The sequence below is a fragment of the Eleutherodactylus coqui genome, chromosome 13 (assembly GCF_035609145.1).
Source record: "Eleutherodactylus coqui strain aEleCoq1 chromosome 13, aEleCoq1.hap1, whole genome shotgun sequence".
Taxonomy (NCBI): domain Eukaryota; kingdom Metazoa; phylum Chordata; class Amphibia; order Anura; family Eleutherodactylidae; genus Eleutherodactylus; species Eleutherodactylus coqui.
Genome location: NC_089849.1, coordinates 124,328,838 through 124,344,161, shown reverse-complemented (window position 1 = coordinate 124,344,161; position 15,324 = coordinate 124,328,838). Strand labels below are relative to the sequence as shown.

At 49.4% G+C, this 15,324-nt stretch overlaps 1 protein-coding gene across 5 annotated transcripts in view; it reads right to left on the bottom strand.

Moving 5' to 3' along the window:
* LOC136588094 (zinc finger protein 501-like) overlaps nt 1–12,356 on the bottom strand; it is a 28,068-nt gene extending 15,712 nt beyond the window's left edge. Inside the window, exons 1-2 of one of the 5 annotated variants that reach the window (XM_066587047.1) lie at nt 12,300–12,356; nt 2,159–2,279 (exon numbers count right to left, since the gene is read on the bottom strand). Coding sequence is in view for 1 of the 5 variants with exons in the window: in XM_066587046.1 (XP_066443143.1) it covers nt 12,300–12,335 (36 nt within the window). In the remaining 4 variants the exon portion in view is untranslated. The other 4 variants (XM_066587049.1, XM_066587046.1, XM_066587050.1 and 1 more) reach the window with 4 other exon arrangements.
* Between the last annotated feature and the right edge of the window lie 2,968 nt (nt 12,357–15,324).

Sequence of the window (15,324 nt, the reverse complement as noted above, 5' to 3'; positions counted from 1 at the left end):
ACGATACATAGAGCGGGCTCCATTTGCTCAATTCCGCCCTCAGTCCCTCCAGGTATGGGAGGAAGTTTAGTTCGAATATCTGTGAAGGGTCTGCTGGAATCTGTACTCCCAGATACTTATTGGCCGAAAGTCTCCACTTGAAGGGGAAAGACTCCGAAAGGGCCTCTACCTCCGTCTGGGCCAGTGTTACGTTTAGGATTTCCGATTTTTGTAAATTGACTTTAAAATTACTTACTCTCCCATATCTATCGAACTCCTTCATTACCACTGGCAGCCCTACTCTCGGGTTCGACAGGAACAGGAGGAGGTCGTCCGCAAAAAGCGCCAACTTATGTTCAAAGGGGCCCTCCGTCTGTCTTCTGACTGACCCGTTTTTTCTAATGGCGTTGGCCAGAGATTCCATGGACAGGACGTACAGCAGGGGTGACAGGGGACACGCCTGCCGAGTTCCATTGTTAATCGAGATGGAATCTGAAAGGGCACCATTCACCCGAATTCTGGCTGATGGTCCCTTGTATAGGGCCATGATCCATTCCCTCATTCTCTGGCCGAGGCCTATCTGACGGAGGGTCCCCTCCAAGAACCTCCACCGGACCCTGTCGAACGCCTTTTCTGCATCCACTGTCAGCAAGCACAATGGTTTGTTTGCTGCTCTTGCCCTGGATATTAATGAGATCGTTTTAATCGTATTGTCTCTGGCTTCCCTCCCAGAGACAAATCCCACCTGCTCTCTATGTATCAAGTCAGGGATGTGCTTGCTGAATCTGTTTGCTATAAGTTTGGCTAGCATCTTAACGTCTAAGTTTATCAGGGATATCGGTCTATAGTTTGCGCAGGAGGTAGTGTCTTTCCCCGGTTTCGGGATTACTACTATATGCGCCTGGAGGGCCTGAGGTGGAATGGGGCTCCCCTGAGAAATCTCATTAAACATCTGAGTTAACATGGGGGATAATTCCTCTCCAAAGAGTTTGTAAAATCTGGCCGAGAACCCATCCGGGCCTGGCGCTTTACCTGTCTTTAGGTTTTTGACTATTTCCCCGACCTCTTCACATGTGAAGTCCTCCTCCAAGGCTGCTGCCTCCTCTATCTTTAACGGGCCCGGGCCATGTTCTTCTAGATATGTCCTTTCCTCCTCCCCTTCTCTATCTCCTGCCCGTGAGGGTTGCTCTATATTATACAGTCTTTCATAATATAGGCAGAATTCCTCCAGGATATCCCTTGTGGAAATCTCTGGTGTCTTCCCCGCTCTCTGTATTTTGGGTACGAATGTCACCGGGGTTCTAGGGTGTAGCACTCGTGCCAACTTTCTTCCACATTTGTCCCCTGCCTCATAAGCTTCCCTACGGATCTTGTCTCTCAGAGCCAGCGTCCTCTGATCTAATATTGACAAGATCTTCTGGCGTAGTGTTGATATTTCTGCCCGGATGACATTATTTGGGGTTTTTTTGTTGGCTGTCTCTTTTTCTTGTAATGTCGTCAGCAGGACTCCCAGTTCCCTTGCTCGCTCTTTTTTCTTTTTCTTTTTTTAAATTCTTTATTTTTCAGATTATAACTTGGTTACAGTCTACAAAGTATGTTCATTGCACACCGTCATATCAACTTTACAAACATTACAATGTTAAAGAATTAGAACAGTTTTTCTTAGTTATGAATAAAAGGAAAAACGTAACTTATTGCAACATTCACGACTCGTTGTGCTCGCTCTTTTTTCAATCTTGCCCCCTGGGAGATCATGTACCTCTCAGCACACATTTTAGTGCTTCCCATTTAACAGGGGCCCGCGTGCTATCGTTTTGATGGTCGTTTACAAAATTGGCTATGGTCATTTTAATCTCTTGGACACATTGGGGGTCTTTTAGTATGTTGTCATTAAGTTTCCATGTTCTAACTCGTAGATCTTTTTGAAATCCGTCAAAGTCAGCGTATACCGGGGCGTGATCAGACCAAATAAATGGTCGGAATTCGCATACGGGCCTGTAATCTAGGAGGGCGTGTGAGACCCATAAGTAATCTAATCTGCCATAGCTATTATGGGGGATTGAGTGGAACGTGTAGTCCCTGACGCCCGGGTGTAGCAGACGCCATATGTCCACTAAGTGCATGTCCCCTAGTTCCCTCAACAGGGTTCTTGTTGCTGCCCGTGAGACAGAGGACTTACCTGACGATGTATCTTGTTCCGGATCTATGGCCAGGTTAAAGTCGCCTCCCAGGGCAATGGTAGAGCTGTCCGCGAACTTTGCCAACTCTCTCAGGGTGGCCACACCAAAGGATATCTATCGCTGGTTCGGGAAATATAAATTTGCGAAAGTGATCACCCTTCCAAAAACTTCTGTTTTGACAAATAGATATCTACCTTCTGGGTCCTGTAGAACGCCAAGGGGTTGCATCTGTAACGAGTTATGGAATGCAATAGAAACCCCTCCCGCCTTCCGGTTCGGGTTATGGAACCAGGTAGGGAATGATTTTGTGGAGCATGAGGGAATCTCGTCTGTTTTAAAGTGGGGCTCCTGGAGGAGAAGCACCTTCCTACCTTTTTTTTGCATGTGGTACAGGATCTGACCCCTCTTGGAGGGAATATTCAACCCCTTGGCGTTGTACGAGGCAATCGTCAGGTTAGCCATGAACCATACTGGTTAGGACGCTTATCGCATTCTTCAGGCGAGGTTTAGGGTGGGTGGGGTCAGGGATAGTGGGGAAAGGATAACACATGGGGTTAGGGGGACGGGGGGGGGGGGGGGGGGTAAAAAACATAAAGCATCTACAGGCCTCTCACTAGGCCTCACTCTTTGGCACTGATCACTATTAGTCACTATAGACTAGCTTCAAGCGCAGCTTAAAAGCTGCCTACTCTAGGTGGGGGAGGGGAGACCACCAATGGAGGCCTGCCCCCGCCTTCGCCGTCGCTTGGTGAAGAAAAGAGAAGGAAAATTGAAACCGAACAGATAAAGAGATTAATTTGCAAAGCTGATGGCACTGATCTCGCCCGCCGCCGGGTCTGTCATCACAGCATATAACAGGAGAAATGAGAGAAAAACAGGTATGTGAGGATATGGAAAGCAACAGGTTTTCGTTAGGAGTTGGTCTTGACACATGAAGGGACTGAAATGGGTTGGTCTGGTCAGTTCGTTACACCGGTCTTCATGTGGGAAGGTCCTCGGGGTTTCTGTGTCTCCTCTTTCAGCCTTTGTCTTGGTTTCTTGGGGATTTATTCCTCGGTTCCCTTCGCGGATTTCCAGCTTTCTGCCACTCCATTCTGGGTGGGGGAACCGGGGCCAGTCCGGTATTTCAATCTGTGGTAGCTCCAGGGTCCCAAGGAATTTGGGTAGGTCTTCCAGGTGTCTAAATACAGCCGATTTCCCTCCTTTTCTCGCGTGGAGCTGTAGGGGGAACCCCCATCTATATGGAATGTCTCTTTCTCTCAGAGCATTTAGGAGGGGCCTCAGGGTCCTGCGTAGCTGTAATGTACGTTTGGATAAGTCCGGGTATACACTAACCGAGCGGCCCCTGAACTGCAGAGTATCCAGTGTGCGTGTTCGCTGTAATATTTGCTCCTTTTCTCTGTAAAAATGGACTCTGCAGAGAATGTCCCTGGGTCTGGTGGGATCTGTTGGCTTCGGGCCCAAGGCTCGGTGGACTCTGTCCAGTTCTAGGGCGGAATCCGTGGGTCTCTGCAGCAGGTGGTTGAAAAACTCGGTGATCCAGTCTTCCAGCTGGTCGTTATTTATCTCTTCGGACAGACCTCTAACCCTAAGGTTGTTCCGTCTGTGACGATTTTCCAAGTCGTCGATATGATTGGTCAATTCTTCTATCTGGTGCGCTTGTGCTTCCAGGATGTGCGCGTGTTCTACTATAGTGTTTTGGAACTCGTCTTGCACTTCTTCAACTTCTGCCACTCTCTGTCCCACTTCTTTGATATCTTTCTGTAGGACCGCTATATCTTGCTTGTGGGCTGCATCCAGTTTCTGTAGAAGTTCATTCATCTCCCCTTTTGTGGGGATTGCCTTCAGGTGGGCTCTCCAGTCCCATTCTTCGTCGTTTGTTTGTGGGGTGGGCTTTGGGGTTGCCTGGGGCCCGTGGTATTGCGGATCTTTTGTTTGACTGTGCAGCGGGGCTTTCAGGTGCTTTGTCCTTGTTTGTTTTTTTCCCCCCTCTCTGTCTCCCAGGACTTATTGTGGGTCGATGTTCCCTTCACCCCTTGTGTGGGGCTTTGCTGGGGGGGGGGGCAGCGTCAGGGTCTGGTGCTTGATGGCTTCCTGACTCCCCCTTGTCTTTCCCCTTGTCTTCATTCCCCCTTCCCCCTCTCCTTGTTTGGGGCCCTTGGTCTTTTGGGCTTCTAGGGGGTACTTGTGGGGTTATAATTCGCCCTGCAGGGCTTATTGTCTGGGGAGTGCTGGCTTTGTGCATGCCTGGGGAGTTTATTACAGGGGAGTCTTCCTCTGCTGTGTCCGGAGCGCTGGCTCCCCCTCCCCCCCCCCCCCCTCCACCAGGCCATCTGCTCCTCCATCTTCTGCCCGGGGCCATACCTCCTCCTCACTGCTGTCTCCCGCTGTCTCCTCCAGTCGGGCTTCCTCCTCAGTTGTTTGTAGTCCTCCGGCCCGGGACTCCTCTTCTTCCTGCGCCCGTGGCTGCTCCTCTTCATTTCTGGCGGCTTCCCGCGCCGGCCGGCGCGGCACCATCTTTGTTCTGCCGCTCTGTGTCGGGGCTCCTGGAGAGCGGAGGAAACGCTCCATGCTCGGGACCGGGGACTTCAGCGGCTGCTTGGGGGCTTCAGATGTCCTCTTCTTCCCCATAGAGGCTGTTTCTTTCGGCGGCGGATCGGCTTGCTGAAGCGACGGGTCAGGCAGGAGCTCCGGCAGGAACGACTTACTCCATCGAGCGGTAAGCCACGCCCCCCAGATTTGTCAGTTTTAATGTGTTAGTGTTCACCCTTACTAGGCTGTAAAGAAAGGGAGAGTCAGGGTGATGATGGGGAATGTATGTCTGCTAAACAATTGTGTTTTATTAATGGTATCATGTCTGAGCTGAGGTAACTGAGCTCTGAGGTAACTGAGCGCAGCACTGAGGTGGCTGAGCTCTGGGGTGGCTGAGCTCTGGGGTGGCCGAGCTCTGGGGTGGCCGAGCTCTGGGGTGGCCGAGCTCTGGGGTGGCCGAGCTCTGGGGTGGCCGAGCTCTGGGGTGGCCGAGCTCTGGGGTGGCTGAGCTCTGGGGTGACTGGGCGCTGCGCTGAGGTGGCTGAGCTCTGGGGTGACTGGGTGCTGCGCTGAGGTGGCTGAGCTCTGGGGTGACTGGGCGCTGCGCTGAGGTGGCTGAGCTCTGGGGTGACTGGGCGCTGCGCTGAGGTGGCTGAGCTCTGGGGTGACTGGATGCTGCAGGAGACTGTTCTGAGGTAACCACTGTATGCAGATTGTCAGCTCTAATCACTGCTTGGTATCTGTCAGCTGTGAGATAACTGGTCACCTATCAGCTGTGAGGTAACTACTTATGCAGACTGTCAGCTGTGAGGTAACCACTGTATGCAGACAGTCAGCTGTGAGGTAACCACTGTATGCAGACTGTCAGCTGTGAGGTAACCACTGTATGCAGACTGTCAGCTGTGAGGTAACCACTGCATGCAGACTGTCAGCTGTGAGGTAACCACTGCATGCAGACTGTCAGCTGTGAGGTAACCACTGCATGCAGACTGTCAGCTGTGAGGTAACCACTGCATGCAGACTGTCAGCTGTGAGGTAACCACTGCATGCAGACTGTCAGCTGTGAGGTAACCACTGCATGCAGACTGTCAGCTGTGAGGTAACCACTGCATGCAGACTGTCAGCTGTGAGGTAACCACTGCATGCAGACTGTCAGCTGTGAGGTAACCACTGCATGCAGACTGTCAGCTGTGAGGTAACCACTGCATGCAGACTGTCAGCTGTGAGGTAACCACTGTATGCAGACTGTCAGCTGTGAGGTAACCACTGCATGCAGACTGTCAGCTCTGAGGTAACCACTGTATGCAGACTGTCAGCTGTGAGGTAACCACTGCATGCAGACTGTGGTTGAGGCGGCTGCTGCTGTTAATCAGATTCGGTTTATAATTACTTGTTATTTTATATCTGTTACTTTCATATAAAAAGAATCAGAATCTAATGATGACCGGAGGAACAGAGATGGTTAATAATGGTTACCGGGGTGTTGGTGCTACCTCGGTGTAACTAGTTAGGTGGTTGTTAGACATCCTTGGGGCTCCTCACTACCTTGGTGTAACTAGTTAGGTCATTGTTAGACATCCTTGGGGCGCCTCACTACCTCGGTGTAACTAGTTAGGTGGTTGTTAGACATCCTTGGGGCTCCTCACTACCTCAGTGTGTGGTTACACTTATGGGATCGAGGTAATGGAGCGGTGTGGGTACTGCCATGAGGGCTCATATTGTGCTGCTTTCCTACAATGGGGCAAGACTCCAGTGAGGCTCTCATATTGGGAGTAGGCCCGGCTCATTAAAGAAGGCTCCCAGTACGGCCTATATGTGCATGACTTAAAGGGACTCAGCTGTGAAGGGGTTAATAAGTTAATTTCAGTTGTTTATGATCCTGAGGTAGTTAAATTGCTAAGCACACAGATGAGGGCAGAGTTGCCGGTCATTTTGATATCCCCTTTTTTCAATTTGAGGTTGTCCCCTTTAAGGGTGATACCACAGAAGGAGTCTATCTCCTGGTTATTTATCATCTATCTTACCCCAAGCAGTGGTCTCTGAATGCTGAGGCTCCTGAGCTGCTGGCATTAAGATATGCATCATGTGACTACATTGGCTTTATTATGGCCCTTCGGTCATGTGATGCAGTATTCGGATAACTTCTTATTGGTTGGGGTGTTAATTCTTTGGGTTTCCGGTTTGGCGTTACCGATGGGATCTAAGGCATCCTACTATTATTTAGGACTAGCCTTATTTTTAGAGGAGGTGGGAGGAAGCAATCTCCTGATGTTGGTGTAATACACTACTTAGATGATTTTGTTTATGGGGCATCAGGGTAATGAGGGGGGCACAAGTTTTAGAGGGCATGTGGTCAGGATGGAGGATTTTGAGCTGCCGCTGGCTAACGGGAAAAACAGTATGGCCATGTACTCGGGTGGAGTTTTTAGGTATTCAATTGATAGCATTGTGATGGTTGTTCTAATTGCCAATGTCAGGGGTGTGTAGTTTATGGGTTAATTAGTCAGACATTACGTATGAAGGCAGATTACATGGAGGAAGGTGCAGCGGTTAGCAGGTCTGTCCTGTTCGGCTTCACAGGTGATTATTATTGGTCGCAGGTATTCCCGCAGGTTATGTGTGGTGATGTGCGGTTGGAAGGCCCATACATCGCATGTGCAGATGTCAAGGGAGCTAAAGCAGGATCTAGTGGTATGGTTGGTATCTTTGACTGAAATGGTCAGTCAGCTTGGTGATGGGAGCTTGTGGAAGCGGAGGAGTTATCATGAGGTGCTGACATCAGTGGGTAATGATTATGGAGTGATGGTTGGTAAGAGCCGGTCGGCAGGAGTTAGTCCGTAGTCAGATGATGTCTAACATATAACCTCTTATTGATGTCAGAGATGGTCGGTGTGAGATTAATGCGGCTGCTATCTTATAGTCTTGTTTGCTGATGCAGCAATTCAGGGAAGAAGAGGCCAACATTCAGGATGCGGCTCATATAGCTCAGTGTGGAAGGTATTGTTGGGTATTGCTTTCTTTCAAAGATGGTATAATCTGGTACCTATTAATTGTTTTTCAGGTAGAGCGATTGATCAGGGGCTGTAAGGCAGTAGTGTATGCCGCTGATCAGGGGCTGTAAGGCAGTAGTGTATGCCGCTGATCAGGGGCTGTAAGGCAGTAGTGTACGCAGCTGATCAGGGGCTGTAAGGCAGTAGTGTACGCCGCTGATCAGGGGCTGTAAGGCAGTAGTGTATGCCGCTGATCAGGGGCTGTAAGGCAGTAGTGTACGCCACTGATCAGGGGCTGTAAGGCAGTAGTGTATGCCGCTGATCAGGGGCTGTGAGGCAGTAGTGTACGCCGCTGATCAGGGGCTGTGAGGCAGTAGTGTACGCCGCTGATCAGGGGCTGTGAGGCAGTAGTGTACGCCGCTGATCAGGGGCTGTAAGGCAGTAGTGTACGCCGCTGATCAGGGGCTGTAAGGCAGTAGTGTACGCCGCTGATCAGGGGCTGTAAGGCAGTAGTGTACGCCGCTGATCAGGGGCTGTAAGGCAGTAGTGTACGCCGCTGATCAGGGGCTGTAAGGCAGTAGTGTACGCCGCTGATCAGGGGCTGTAAGGCAGTAGTGTACGCCGCTGATCAGGGGCTGTAAGGCAGTAGTGTACGCCGCTGATCAGGGGCTGTAAGGCAGTAGTGTACGCCGCTGATCAGGGGCTGTAAGGCAGTAGTGTACGCCGCTGATCAGGGGCTGTAAGGCAGTAGTGTACGCCGCTGATCAGGGGCTGTAAGGCAGTAGTGTACGCCGCTGATCAGGGGCTGTAAGGCAGTAGTGTACGCCGCTGATCAGGGGCTGTAAGGCAGTAGTGTACGCCGCTGATCAGGGGCTGTAAGGCAGTAGTGTACGCCGCTGATCAGGGGCTGTAAGGCAGTAGTGTATGCCGCTGATCAGGGGCTGTAAGGCAGTAGTGTATGCTGCTGATCAGGGGCTGTAAGGCAGTAGTGTACGCCGCTGATCAGGGGCTGTAAGGCAGTAGTGTACGCCGCTGATCAGGGGCTGTAAGGCAGTAGTGTATGCCGCTGATCAGGGGCTGTAAGGCAGTAGTGTACGCCGCTGATCAGGGGCTGTAAGGCAGTAGTGTACACCGCTGATCAGGGGCTGTAAGGCAGTAGTGTACGCCGCTGATCAGGGGCTGTAAGGCAGTAGTGTATGCCGCTGATCAGGGGCTGTAAGGCAGTAGCTGATGCTGCTGATCAACGCTCTGCTATCACATTGAGCTTACAAGGGAAGATGGTGAAAGTATTGCCTGAAGTGTGTAGATCAGCAGATGAGGTCCAGCTGTTTAGATGTGACTTTGGGGCCTTAAGGATGTGTCAAACCATGGGAGCTTTATAATAATTGGAGACATAATGGGTAAAGGGGCGTGGCTTCGCTTGTTTGCTCATTTTCATGAGACTATATGCCTGGTTAGGAATTTGCAGGAGTTTATGTGTCTGTGCCCGCAAGCACCAGGTTCTTTGTTGATCCATGTACCCTGTTTCTCCGGTGATAAAACCTACCCAGAAATAAACCCTCGCAGGATTTTTCAGGATGCTTGAACTCTAAGCCCTATTCCAAAATTAAGCCCTAGTTGCAGTTAATTTAAAAAAAAAAGGCAATGTAAATATGGTCAGGCAGTTATACATGGCAAAAGTAAGATCGGGGAGACAGGGATGATGGACAGTCATTATCTCGCTTTTAATGTATAATGGTGCTTAATAGTTTACAGGTGTTGTTTTATTGAAGCAAAAAGTAGACAGATGGGGATCATCTCAGTTTAAGTTGTACATGCACCTGAATAATATGGGGTACTAATTCTTTTTTCATTTTAGGAATTAAGAAAAGTATTCTGTGGATTGTTGGACCCTCCTAGGTGTACCGGGCTTGGAGAAGGGCAGCAGATCGCTGTTATTCTGAAAATTTGGGATTGTACAGATCACAGTTTGAAATTTTTTTGGCGCGGTAATAGATGTATGAGGTGGGAAGGGGTTAATGGCTGAACTGATCTATAAAGAGTCATGTGGGCATAGGGGGTCACGTAGGCCTAGAGGGTCACGTGGGCCTAGAGAGTCACGTGGGCATAGGGGGTCATATGGGTTCTGTCCAGATGTTTTGATTTTACACTTAGGGGTTAATGACATAGAAGAGAACACATTGATATGTCATGGGACATTGAAAGGGAGAAGTGGAACATTAAACAAGGTTCCAGATACAGTGGTAGTTTTTTCATATATTGTTCCTCGATTATTATGGTCCTTGCCGAGGTCTGTATATAGCGTGAGAATTCGGAGAAGGGTTACCCCGGTGGTAGAGCTCATGCCAGGGGTGGATGTTTTCTTTTTAGACATGCTGATTTGGAAGGTCTTGTTCCAGGCTTCCATAGGAATGATCTAGTAGACTTGTCAGAGGTTGCGTTTGGTATCTTTAATATGGATTTGCAGGCTGCGGGTGTTGGGGGGGCCATGTCATTAGTGGATGCCATGGCCTGGTGGGGGATTGTCGCCCACATTAGGCGGGTGGGCAGGTAAACTTGGGGAGAGTTTGGTGGGGGTAAAGACAGAGTTTACATGAACTGTTCTGGTTATTATTGGTTACATTTCTCCCCAATGATTGTAACCCCGTTAATAAACACCGCGGGCTTTTTTATCCAATATTGGTGTCTGTGTCGGTTATTTATAAGAGTTTGGTAAGGTTTTAATAAAGCGTGAGATCCCATGAATGAATTATGAACGATAATCGTTGCGTCTAAATGGGGCTTAAAAAACATTTCCTGTTCTGTAGAGAATACTTCAGCAGTCACCTAATTAGGCAGGAATATAATGAATAGAGTTGAGCGAACATACTCTGCCGAGCTGATGCTCGTACTCGATGGCGAGCATCAAATCGTGTTCGACCCCGCCCCAGCTTTTGGCCCCTCCCTGCCGCAGCGCACGTCATTGGCAAATTTTTTGTCTGGGAAAGAGGGAGAAGGGGAGGAGAGAGGCAGGGGGAGAGAGAGAGAACACAAACCAAGAAAGTAAAAAAAAAAAGCTCGGCACTCGGCGTCACACATACAAAAATGCTCGAGTCTCCCATTGTAGTCAATGGGGTTTGTTACTCGAGTAGAGCTCTCGAATTTTACGAAAAGCTCGACTCGAATAACACGGACCCGGCATGTGGGTGCTCGCTCATCTCTAATAATGAAAGATAAAACCTCTATAGATAGCAAAGGATTCACAATAGGTGAAAGACACAGCTCACCTCCTCCCCCTCCAACCTCCCTTAGAAGTCAATGGGACCCCTCCTGATGACTGGATGAAGTCCTGCAGTAAAGCATCACCCTACATGCTGCAAACTGAACTTCAGGCAGGACAGCAGAGAGATGATGAACTTTTATCCCAGCAGTGATCCTCCACCCTGAAGTGCCCTCAGCTCTCTGAGGGGAGAAGCTCCACAGCTCTGACGGACGGCTGCCATGTCCAACCAGGAGGACACTACAGAGCAGAGGGGAGGGACTCCAACGCATGTTTAACCCCTTAGTTAACGGCCCAGATTGTGTCTTAACCCCATAGTGACTGCCCTGATCTCGCTCCATATATCATGGGTGTCAGCTGTTTCTTACAGCTGACACCCCTTGGCAGCAGCTCCGACGAGCCGCGGGTCTCATCAGGCTGTTAACACTTTAAGTAAAAAAAAAGCATAAAGTTTTACAAAATTATTTTTTTTTTAAAGTAATAAAAGTTTAGAAAAAAAAACAAAACCCTTTTTCCATATTTATAACGAAATAATATAAATAAGACACAAATACGTATTTGGTATCGCCGCGTCCGTTAAAGTCTGATCAAATTATTTACCGCGCGCGGTGAACGTCGCCCCATAAAGATAAACAACACCAGAAATGCACTTTTTTTGGTCACTCTGAAAGCCCCCAGAAGTTCCGCCATTGATTTGGAGCTTTCGGTTTCTACAGCATCCACCATGAGAGCGTTCTCGTTTAGGCTGCATCGCTGCCATCTGAGAGCGCCAACATCCTTCTATCCCCGGCAGCGGAGCGCAGGGGGCGCTGCTCACTATTCACCAAGGAGATAAAGAACTAAAGATTTCCATTGTTTGGGCCGTTAGAACACCGATTAATTGTTACTTTCCAAAAAAAAAAAAAATTCTTGTCATTTTATCCATTTAAAATGGGGTTTTGTACGACAAAAAATGTGTATTCCTTTTAAAACTATATATTTTTTCTTTAAAGTTACCCTTTATTGGAGGTTTTTGCCCCGAGGCTCCGTCACACCGGGGGGCGCCATTCTGCTGCGAAAAAATCGTGAAAAAAAATGGCAGTTGTGTCCCGGTAAATGCTGAGCGCCAGCGGGACTTTTTCCCGTGATAGACAGCAGGGCTTTCCTAATGTGAAGGCGCATCACACAAACGACACAGGTTCAGGCGACGCCATAACAGGAAGGCTCCACAGGGAAGCATGGAGCACAACGACCGGACGCGCCACCAGGACATCGCAGAAGTGAAAACATGGCAGATGTGAAGGGCACCTCTGCGAGGGCGGGGTCTTATCTTGCCAAGTCCCTGAAAAAGTACTTCCCGGAGAACCCAGAGACACTTACAGTCCGTCCATACAGGAAGAGCAGGACAGGAGGCATATATCCCTATTCAACTCCACCTCAACTCAAACCAACCTAAACAACCAATCACCGTGCCGCAGCTAACTCAAACAACCAATCACCGTGAATCGGCCAAACCAAATAACCAATCACCGTGCATCAGCTAACTCAAATAACCAATCACCGTGAATCGGCCAAACCAACCGCTACGACAGGCAAAATACTAGTGAAGTAGAGGACCTGTGATGACATCATCCCATGTGACTGTGTGGGAGGAGTTGGAGTTCCATGGCAGCGCCCATGTGACCAGCCTTGTAATTCCTGTGTGGGCGGACCTGGAGATCATAAGAAAAATCCTCTGTGGGTTCTCAGAGCTGCAGCTGAGAAGCATTAGGCAGAAGAGATGGTTGGTTGTTACAACTACATAGTATACAGCGCCACCCTGAGGGAGACACATGTACTACACTGTAGACAACTATACCATACACAGCGCCACCCTGAGGGGAGACACATGTACTACACTGCAGACAACTACACCTTATACAGTGCCACCCTGAGGGAGACACATGTACTACACTGTAGACAATTATATCATACACAGCGCCACCCTGAGAGGAGACACATGTACTACACTGCAGACAACTACACCTTATACAGCGCCACCCTGAGGGAGACACATGTACTACACTGTAGACAACTATATCATACACAGCGCCACCCTGAGAGGAGACACATGTACTACACTGCAGACAACTACACCTTATACAGCACCACCCTGAGGAGAGACACATGTACTACACTGCAAACAACTACATGGTATACAGCGCCACCTTGAGGAGAGACACATGTACTACACTGCAGACAACTACACTGTATACAGCACCACCCTGAGGGGAGACACATGTACTACACTGCAGACAACTACATAGTATACAGCGCCACCCTGAGGGGAGACACATGTACTACACTGCAGACAACTACATAGTATACAGTGCCACCCTGAGGGGAGACACATGTACTGCACTGCAGACAACTACACCGTATACAGCACCACCCTGAGGGGCGACACATGTACTATACTGCAGACAACTACATAGTATACAGTGCCACCCTGAGGGGAGACACATGTACTACACTGCAGACAACTACATAGTATACAGCACCACCCTGAGGGGAGACACATGTACTACACTGCAGACAACTACACCATATACAGCGCCACCCTGAGGGGCGACACATGTACTACACTGCAGACAACTACATAGTATACAGCACCACCCTGAGGAGAGACACATGTACTACACTGCAGACAACTACATAGTATACAGCACCACCCTGAGGGGAGACACATGTACTACACTGCAGACAACTACACCGTATACAGCACCACCCTGAGGAGAGACATGTACTACACTGCAGACAACTACATAGTATACAGCACCCCCCTGAGGGGAGACACATGTACTACACTGCAGACAACTACACCATATACAGCACCACCCTGAGGGGAGACACATGTACTACACTGCAGACAACTACATAGTATACAGCACCACCCTGAGGGGAGACACCTGTACTACACTGCAGACAACTACATAGTATACAGCACCACCCTGAGGGGAGACACATGTACTACACTGCAGACAACTACATAGTATACAGCACCACCCTGAGGGGAGACACCTGTACTACACTGCAGACAACTACATAGTATACAGCACCACCCTGAGGGGAGACACATGTACTACACTGCAGACAACTACATAGTATACAGCACCACCCTGAGGGGAGACACATGTACTACACTGCAAACAACTACACTGTATACAGCACCACCCTGAAGGGAGACACATGTACTACACTGCAGACAACTACATAGTATACAGCGCCACCCTGAGGGGAGACACATGTACTACACTGCAGACAACTACACCGTATACAGCGCCACCCTGAGGGGAGACACATGTACTAGACTGCAGAAAACTTACACTGTATAAAGCACCACCCTGAGGGGAGACACATTTTCTACACTGCAGACAACTACACCGTATACAGCGCCACCCTGAGGGGAGACACATGTACTACACTGCAGACAACCCCACCCTGAGGAGAGACACATGTACTACACTGCAGACAACTACACCAGTCCAGTGCCACCCTGAGGGGAGACACATGTACTGCACTGCAGACAACTACACCGTATACAGCACCACCCTGAGGGGAGACACATGTACTACACTGCAAACAACTACATAGTATACAGCACCACCCTGAGGGGAGACACATGTACTACACTGCAGACAACTACAACAGACACAGCACCACCCTGAGGGGAGACACATGTACTACACTGCAGACAACTGCATAGTATACAGCGCCACCGTGAGGGGAGACACATGTACTGCACTGCAGACAACTACATAGTACATAGCGCCACCCTGAGGGGAGACACATGTACCACACTGCTGACAACTATGCCGTATACAGCACCACCCTGAGGGGAGACACATGTACTACACTGCAGACAACTACACCAGATACAGCACCACCCTGAGGGGAGACACATGTACTACACTGCAGACAACTACACCAGATACAGCACCACCCTGAGGGGAGACACATGTACTACACTGCAGACAACTACACCAGATACAGCACCACCCTGAGGGGAGACACATGTACTACACTGCAGACAACTACATAGTATACAGCGCCACCCTGAGAGGAGACACATGTACTACACTGCAGACAACTTACACTGTATACAGCACCACCCTGAGGGGAGACACATGTACTACACTGCAAACAACTACACCAGATACAGCACCACCCTGAGGGGAGACACATGTACTACACTGCAGACAACTACATAGTATACAGCGCCACCCTGAGAGGAGACACATGTACTACACTGCAGACAACTTACACTGTATACAGCACCACCCTGAGGGGAGACACATGTACTGCACTGCAGACAACTACATAGTATACAGCGCCACCCTGAGAGGAGACACATGTACTACTACAC